The 9,441-nt window shown below is 33.1% G+C and overlaps 1 protein-coding gene across 2 annotated transcripts; it reads left to right on the forward strand.

The window, feature by feature from the left end:
- Nucleotides 1-607: 607 nt before the first annotated feature.
- LOC122595640 (nucleolar complex protein 2 homolog) lies at nt 608-7,232 on the forward strand. Of its 2 annotated transcripts, none has more exons than XM_043768047.1 (14): nt 608-714; nt 833-953; nt 1,060-1,120; nt 1,778-1,886; nt 1,980-2,013; nt 2,148-2,242; nt 3,483-3,548; nt 3,626-4,111; nt 4,514-4,816; nt 5,300-5,626; nt 5,696-5,902; nt 6,406-6,495; nt 6,580-6,659; nt 6,949-7,232. In XM_043768047.1, exons 2-14 carry the CDS (start codon nt 848-850, stop codon nt 7,109-7,111), a joined length of 2,127 nt encoding a protein of 708 aa, XP_043623982.1. In that variant the 5' UTR covers nt 608-714; nt 833-847; the 3' UTR covers nt 7,112-7,232. The 2 variants fall into 2 exon arrangements, with proteins under 2 accessions (XP_043623982.1, XP_043623983.1); XM_043768048.1 differs by having other exon boundaries at nt 1,063-1,120.
- Nucleotides 7,233-9,441: the final 2,209 nt, after the last annotated feature.

A 9,441-nucleotide genomic window follows, 5' to 3' on the forward strand; every position in this document is an offset into this window, starting at 1 on the left:
ATTGTGCATCTTAGCATCTACACATGTCTTGAGCACCTACAACTTATATGATACACTATGACTCTATCAATAATGTATAAATAACTGACATATGTCTTGTGCACCTACAACTCATATGATACACTAAATTTCACTCGCGATTCAACCTATATTTATTTAATACCATCTTTCTCGGTCGATTCATGATGTATAACTATATCACTTGTAGAAAAGAGTGATTGTCCACAAATAAACATTACCTCATAGCTATTTTGATACAATACCTTATTATTTGACTAAATTACAAAGATTAATACAAATGAACTTAATTAGTAGACTGATCTTTTTATAAGGTTTTAGGGATTTATTTATTTTTTTAGGGTGATAAATAATAACAACTCCTAAATTTTTAACGGGTCGAAAGTATTATGTTGGCTATTCCATTGTAGTTAGATGTTTCTAAAAATTACTTGTTAAATAAAAAAAATATTAATTAATATCAGTATATCTTATGATTTAAAATCGAATTTACGACACAATGTACAAACCTATATATTTTTGGACCAAAACCAGAAATTCAACCATATATACGTGGCACTCCATGTTTGGTTCAAGTTCGACATGTAAGATACTTTTAGTCTTTCATCAGTCATCGCTTTTAACTAAAATTAGGGTTCTAAAACCCTTACAAAACCATCACCGCCAAAACCCTTCAATCTTTTCCATTCCACAGAGGTATATAAACCAACAAATTCTCTTATTAGTATATATATGTACCTCTATATATTGTATCTATGATTGTAAGTAAGTAATTAATATTTGTATCACTTGAATTTATATATTGTATCTATAGGTTGTGAGTGACTAAATGGGGAAGCTTGGAAAGAAAGCTCGAAAATTTGCCAAGAAGAATCTCCCAGCTGTTCTTAAACAAAGAAGAAAAAACAAGATTGTCTTCAAAAGAGACCTCAAAAGTAATTTTTTTTAATATATATAATTTAGTAGAAGAAATGCTTAGTTATATTATATTGTTTTAGGAAATTATGCGTGTTAATATCATTATTATGTGTTGTTTTGCAGAAGGTAGAAAAGATGTTGTTGAAAAAAAAGTAGTGAAAACAACAGAGTTGCCTAATGGAAGGTAAATCCGTTAAGTTTTCGTGTTTAAGGAAGTGTTTAAATAATGTCTTTGGTGAGATTTAATTTGTTGGTTTGGCTAACTGGTTTGCTAGTGTTATTGACGAAAAGAAATCGTACGGGTAGATAATAGATATACATTGAGGCAGTGGTGTTGCAAGTGCGTTTAAGGGCCTAAAGCGAAATTCTGAATTATGGTTTTATTGATTAGAAATTATATGTTTTGATAATTGACTATACTAAAATTTAGACATAATTTTGACTTATTTGCTTACAATGCTACTCAAAACTATACTAAAAACTAGATTTAGTTGAAATACTCTGTATATATAGACATAACAAAGTTGGGCCTTGGAAAGTTGGGGGCCGAAAGTCGAGATTAAGCAGCTTCAATCTCCCTGTATTGACATTGGCAAATAATTTTTTCGGTTCCATGAGGTGTAAAAAAAGTGCGTTAAACACATGTCACTTCTAAAATCCTTCCTATATTTTCTACCAGGAGGATACTATCTTTGTGAACCTTGCCCCGTGGTTCAAAGCTCAAAAGCTTTAATGAAATCGCAATAGTTTGATGCTATAAAATACTTACAGTCTTGTTGTAATGAACAATGAAATTTATATATTTTGATCTTATATATTGTGTTTTGGATTTGAATGTCAGGGATTCTGAAAAAGAAGTCCCTATGATCACTTCTCTTGATGCATTATTTCCCGAGGATGATAAAGTTATGGTTCAAGGTGATTCTGACAGTGATGGTTATCTCTTAGAGGTTAAAGTCTTATCTATTGTTGCAATGTTTGTATCTAACTATGAAGTTTTTTGAAATTGGGTTATTAATTTGGTATTAACTGTAAAATGATAGGATCCAGGAAGTGAAAATGATGCTATTCTTGAAGGTTAGATTTTCAAGTCTGCTGTCTTTTCTTTCCTTACCACTATCACTTGTGTGTTGTTTTGTCTTCTCATACTGTAATTCCTTATTTGTATTCTGTTTTTTTTTTTTTTTTCTAAATGGTTGACATTCATGTAGATGACAAGGATAAACGTACCTTGTCAACACATAACCAAATGGTCTATGAAGAACTAGTGGCACAGAAGAAATCACTCGATAAATTGAAGAAAAAGGTGAGTAAATCTTTTTATATATAGTATCGGGATTGTTCTTAGGAAGCAGGGCCACTAGTAATGCCTTTTTTATCATCGTTATTGTATCCTATCTATTGTAGCATATGTTTGTTGGGGAATATGTTTGCGTACCCATATTATCTGGAAAATTGTTAATTTGGTTCATATAAGCTGATAAGCGTTCCTTTTTTCCGTCTAATTGCATTTATGGTCAATAAGGATTGAATGCGGATCTTATAGGCTTTACATTTTGTGATTGATTCAGTTACATTCACTATTATTTTGGTAAATTATCAATTAGGTTGTTTATGTGATCTATATTGCTGGAAGCCAGTCTTCCAAGTTTTTTTTCCATGTTCTGATCTTCTTAGATGTTAAGTGCATAAGACATCTTATCTGAATTTTTCATGACATGAAGCTCATGATGACTGCTAACCATATTATTACATATATGCTCTTGAGACCCTGTTCTAGGTGAACATTTTGAATCGTTAATGGATTTTATTCCAACTATCTCGATGATTTTTAGGTTTAAGTTTAATAATTAAGTTTTTAAGTTAGCTAAACTTATATAGGATATATTAGGAATTGTGTACGGTTTGCGATTTAGTTCATGTCTGTATATTCGATTGTTTTAGTCATTAAGAAATGAAATGAAAATATAACTTTTCTTCTGAAACTGTTAAAGCCTGTCAATCGTCCCATCTTAATATATTATTTATTTCTAAAATTAATGTCATTCCTAATTACTTCTCTAAGATGTTAGATATATATACTTCATATTTTACAGCCATATCAATACAACTAAAGCTGTATTTCTTATTTTAGTTTTATGTGTATGTTTCATTTGAGTTTTTTGAAAAAAAAATTTCAAGGTATTTTTTATTTTATAGCTTCGATTTGCATACTATTTCAATTGAATCAATCAACGTGACAGAATTGATGACAAAGATACACTTGACTATTTAAGTTTGCATGCAACTTGTTCATGTTGTTGGAGTAACATGTATATATTTCACATGTTTGTGGTTTAAGTTGTATCTTGTTTAGAAGCGCAGTCTTTTAGCGGCACATGCTATAAGAAAGATTATATATTATCTACATTCTATCGATCAATTCATTGTTATGACCTTGTAAGATTCAACATAGTTTACATAGTTTCTGCTATGGTTAATTACTTAATTGGAATACAAATGTTTCAAGTTATGATCTAAAACACTTGCATCTGAAAACTTTTCAGGATCCGAAGTTTGTCAAGTTTTTAGATAATTACAATGAGGACGAGTTATCTCAAGATGAGGGAATGGTAAGAGATCATTCTTTTTATATCCCTCTAATTATATCTGGTGATATAAATGACGTGTGATATATCTCTTGTAACAGTATTCTGATGAAGATGAAGATCTTATGGTTTCAGCTGCTACAACGAATCGCAAAGTATTGACATGTTCAGTAATCAATATGTGGAGAAAACTAGTTACAGAAGAGCATAGCGAGTCTGCATTAATCAGTCTTTTGAATGCATATCGAGCTGCATGTCATTTTGGACCAGAAGAAACTGGCCCCAGAATTCAAGACAGCGAGACCTTCTGCAGTATATATACATTCATGCTTAGTGAAGCTGATAATATATTCAGGGTTCTATTGAAGATATCTTCCCCAAATTGCACAAAGGAGGCCTTATTGGAGTTGAAGAATACCTCCAGATGGAAAAAAGTTAAACCAATGATCAAGTCATATTTACGGAGTACATTATTTCTTTTGAAGCAGGTCACTGACTCGGAGATCTTGGTTTTCTCCATCACCCGCTTGAGAGCTTCTATTGTATTTTTTTCTGCTTTTCCATCTTTGCTAAGCAGGCTTATCCAGGTAATTTAGTTATTTGTTTTGTGTATATGTTGGAAACTAAGTTAAGCAGTGTTTGTTATGAGGGAATCAGACCATTAAAATAGTTCTTTTTCTAAGAAAGAAAATTGATGTTTGTTGTATTTGAAGGAATGGTCCATCTTACTGATTTGATACCATTGGCCAGGGCTTTTTTCTTTTTCTTTCACCTTATCATAGAATGGAGTGTGAACTCATGCTATGAGTCTATGACATGTCACACGCCTACATATAGTATGAAATGAAAAATAAAATATTCAGTAGTATTTCACAATTTGAGTTGAATTCTATTCTAAATAACGAAAAGTCTTATCTTTATTTACCAATTATATCAAGTCATATGTGTATTAACGCCTACTAAACTATAGACTTATATGTATGATACAGATTATAGTTCCTTTTTGGGCAACAGGTGGAGGGACCCTATCCGTTTGTTCTTCACTTGTCTTACAAGATGTGGTTTCTGTATGTGGCTCTAGTTACTTTGACACATGCTTTATCAAAACATACAGAGCCTATATTGCTCGATGCAGGACGATGGAAACCGTAGATCCAAAACATATCGAGTTTCTTAGGGATTCCTTAGTCAGTTTATGCTCACTTGACCTGGATAAATCATGTAACAAGGCACTTGTCTCCATTCAACAGCTTGCTAATATATTAAGCCATGCGAGGCACAAAGGGAATAAGGTATGAGAATTCTTTTTTGTTTATGGATTTCTATCAGAGTTAGAGGTGATGTGTTGAATATCTAGTCAAAATGGACTCGGATCACATGTACGTTTTATGTGCCATTTTAAATGGGTTGGAGTGAGATTACCCGCGAACACTTTCTTGACCAGTTATAAAAAGTTACTATAATTTAATCTGTTAATAATAATTTCCCTTGAAACAAATTGGATACTACAATATTACGAGTAGCTCAACAAAAATGACTTACAAGGTCGTATACATTGAAAATTGACCTGAGGCTACTTGTAACTTTTTGACTGTCAGGCCTTTCCCCTTTTATCTAAATTTTTTTATTGAACCCATTTAACCTGTTTTAGATCAACTACAACCTGAATGTGTCCTCATTCATAATTGAAAGGGTTGAGATTGCCACCTCTACTCAAGATTTGTTTTTCCGTTGGATTACTGTTTTCCTAATGCGGGATTCTTGTTTATTCTCAGGAAGCAATTAAAAAGATATACAGTTGGCAGTATTCTCAATGCATTGATATTTGGGTTTTCTTCATCGCAACAAATGTTAATGAATGTGATGTTCAGTCTTTGCTTTATATGATCATCCAGCTGATAAATGGAATAGCATACTTGTTTCCTGGTCCAAGATATTTCCCCTTGAGGATAAGGTGCATTCAGTGGTTAAACAAACTATCCAGTTCTTGTGGCATTTTTATTCCTGTTGCTTCATTTGTTTTGGATATGCTCGAGTATAAAGTCAGCAAGGAGAGTGGTGGTAAATCCAGAAAAGCCGTGAGTTTAGCATCAAGTTTAAAGGTCAGGGTTCTTTTCATCTTTGTATTAACTATGTACATGTTATCATCTTCTAACAAATTTTTGTTGCAGCTCCCCAAGTTTTGGTTGAAATCACAAAACTTCATGGAACAGTGTGTTAATTCAACTGTTGAGCTTCTTGTTGCGCACTTCATTCAGTGGAGCTACCACATTTCATTTCCCGAAGTAGCGAGTATTCCACTCATCAGAATACGGAAGTTTCATGAAGACACTGCAGTTGAAAGTTTGAAACGTGTAGTGAAACGCCTGATGGACCAGGTATCACAATAATATTTGAAAGTATAGGTGGAAAGATGAGTCAATCAGGCCTTGGTGGGTGACACGTAAAAATGAGTTCAGGTTGAAACGAGTCTTTTTTAGTACTGGTCAAATCCAGTTTGAAACGTGTAGTGAAACGCCTGATGGACCAGGTATCACAATAGTTATTTGAAAGTATAGGTGGAAAGATGAGTCGATCAGGCCTTGGTGGGTGACACGTAAAAATAGTTCAGGTTGAAGTGAGTCTTTTTTAGTACTGGTCAAATCCAGGCTGGGTTAGCTTTAACCTCAAACACTTCCATGTTTTAATAACAGTTTCATGAATATGAAGGCAATATGTCAGTGAGTACAAAAAACCAATATCAGTTGTGAATGAAAAAATTTAGAAGATTGTATGCATTAAAAAGTTATATTTAGATTGCCACCTCATTTGGAAGTGCATTTTTTTTGCTATTCATATTTCAATAATTAAACTTTGACTTGAGAGGATTTTGTAATTGCAGGTGGAACAGAATGTCGAGTTTGTGCAGAAAAAAAGGGAGGATGTTGCCTTTTCGCCAAAAGACCGTGAATCTGTTGATCTATTTTTACAGGTCCTAGCTCTTTCTTACTAACTTAACGATGTTTTTTCGTCTTAAAATGAATGAAACTATCTGACTTTTTGGTTTTTTGTGCAGTTTGAAAAGGGCACTGTGAATGCCCCATTTATACAATACTATAAAAGTGTCATAGAAAAGGCGACTTCAAAGATAACAAGGTGAGAATTTCCTGCTGAACATTGATGTTCTTCATTGCAATTAAGTTTATATTGTGCCTTTTATACATGCGTTTTATGGTTTCAGAGGCGGAAATATGGGCGGTTAGGGTTCCGGGTCAAAACTGGTTCTGGTTAAATTTGATCCTTTTTTACAGGTTAAAATACCCGAGTTGTGTTGTGAATTTTGAACCCATTTGCTGAACCACATTTTCTGAATAGTTAAACGTGATTTCATGATTACAAAAAACAATATTAAATTTTAATACAATGGACGCACTGTTCTTTGTAGCCCTCAAGAGCCAAAAAGAGTGAAGCGAAAGAAGACACAGAATGCAGTGAATAATGTTGACAAATTCAACAAAAAGGTCATCAATGTGGAGAAAAGCCATACGATAGCTGCTAACGGGGAGGCCAAACGCAAGGTAAAGAAAAGAAGAATTGCAGAAAAGTAGTTATTTGAGAATTCTCCAAAATATGCATTTTTGGTACTATTTTTTAGTTCCCATATGTATCAATCTTCTGCATTTTGCAACTTTGTACGCACACCAGCTGAAATGAAAACTCTATTTTTAATTTCGTCGCCTCCCACAGCAATGTCGTTTCATAGCCTTCAACTTTAGTGAACGCCTGAATGGGAAGGTATTTGTCTAGTCCCATTTTATGTGGTGGTACAAAAGGGTCAAAAATCGATCTTGTTTAAGTTTGGGTAGGTAATGTGATTAAAAATCCAACCGGTTTCGCTAAATGGTTAGATTTAGTATAAATAGGAAAGGGGAAACGATAAGATTACAATTATCAAGGCATAACAAAAGTTAGGGGAGCCTAAATTTGTATTCGTTTGAATAACATGAGTCAAATGCTTTAAATTATTTATTTAATAATACTCGTAATACATGAATGTTGGGACGATCGTCTGGCTTTGTATATGGGGTAAAGGTGGGGTGTAAACGAGTCAAGCCTGCTCGCGAAATACTCGAACTCGATTTGTAAAAATCTTGTTTCGAGCCGAGCTTAAACGAGCTCGAGCAGAATTCGAGCTTATTTGTTTACTCGTTTACTAAACGAGCTCGAGCTTTGAATCTATAACTCGATTAAGCTCGCGAGCCTAAACGAGCTTTCATATACTAATCGATCCGAGCATAAACGAGCTTTTTCCACGAACCTCTGATAATTGAGCTTAGTTTTGATCACCTACCGAGCTCGATCTCGAGCCAAACGCGGACTTATTTAGTTTTTTTGACAAACGAGTTGAGCTCGTGCTTTCTTAACAAATCACGAGTCGAACTTGATTTTATATACTGAGGCTCGAGCTCATGCCCGAGCTCCTTAAATGATCTCGAGCTTGAGCACTATCGAGCTAGGGCTCGGCTCGGCTCGTTTACACCCCTAGGCAAAGGTGCAATGGTTAAATTTTGGCTTGTCAATATGAGTTCATCACGTGTCGAGCCAAAAACTTGTCAATAAGTTGTAGTGTTAATTCTTGCCAAAGGGAGCCAATATTAATGTTGAGAATTAAAAAAAAAAAAGGTAACAAATAAAGCTTCCAATGTTAACTACGATCGGCAAATATAGCCGATATTACTGGCCAAAATAACAGATGCTACTTGCCAGTTACTTGCCAATGAAGGAGTGCAAATGTGCAATTGAGCCAAATTGTCAATTTTTGCCAATAATACTTGTTGATGGAAATTGCCGACTATACCATTGCCTAACGATATTCGGAATGGTTTGTAATTAGGAGAGTACATAGGTATCTATATATACATATATATAATGCTCTATCTCAATTTGATGATGTGGCATATCTCAGAGCTCGCCACATCATCTTTTTCCTATGTGGCAATTTCACGTCGTTAGTCTCTTAAACGTTGACACGTAAGCTAACACCTATACATACTTGACAAATCATCATCATAGCTTTTATTAATTATGAATAAATAGCATATTAAACAGTCATAAGCATGATTAGAACCCACAACCTCAAGTTTTTTTATGTGAAACATAAACCACTTGATCTAATGAGATTTTTGTTTATATTTTGAAAAACATAATAGATATTCGGTCTAAAATCCCACAAAAAATTATTAAAAATATTATTTATATAATTAGATGACACTTAACATATATATAAAAGAGATATATGGTAATAGTTTCTTACCTAAAATATATATTAATGACATATCCCAAATTTATAAAAAAGTTTCCATATTTTAAAGATCTTTTTAATTCTTATTAAAAAGTAATAATAATTCTTAATTTTTTTTTAATATAATATCTTTTGAGATGTAAATTTTTTTAATTTATATTTAATTTTTATTTTCCAACATAAATATATTGCAAAAATATAAACTTTAGATTACTTAGAACATAAAAAAATGTTGTCTTAATTTAAGTTGAATTTATGCTTTTATATACTCTATGTTTAATTCTTTGAAGGTGGACGTAAAACGTAAGGAGGCAAGGTGGTGATCGACCGGTGTGGGTGGGTAGCAAAGTGGTGATGGTGGTGTAAATCTGGTTTTTTTCTCACCCTCTCACCTTTTTAGTTTTACCTTTTTCTTTATTTTTTATCACTCTCACTCTCAACCTCACTCAGTATATATATTATGTATGTTAATATGAAAAGAGAGTAGATACGTACAAAAATATAGAAAACAAAGGTGAAACTTATTTTTCTCATTCAATGACTGAATAAGCCTTAAATAGGCAAAACTACATCTCATGTGATCCTAAAAATAAGGAAATAAACTATCAACTTTACCTAAGGAATTAGTCATGGGTA

This window comes from Erigeron canadensis, chromosome 4, assembly GCF_010389155.1.
Source record: "Erigeron canadensis isolate Cc75 chromosome 4, C_canadensis_v1, whole genome shotgun sequence".
NCBI classification, from domain to species: domain Eukaryota; kingdom Viridiplantae; phylum Streptophyta; class Magnoliopsida; order Asterales; family Asteraceae; genus Erigeron; species Erigeron canadensis.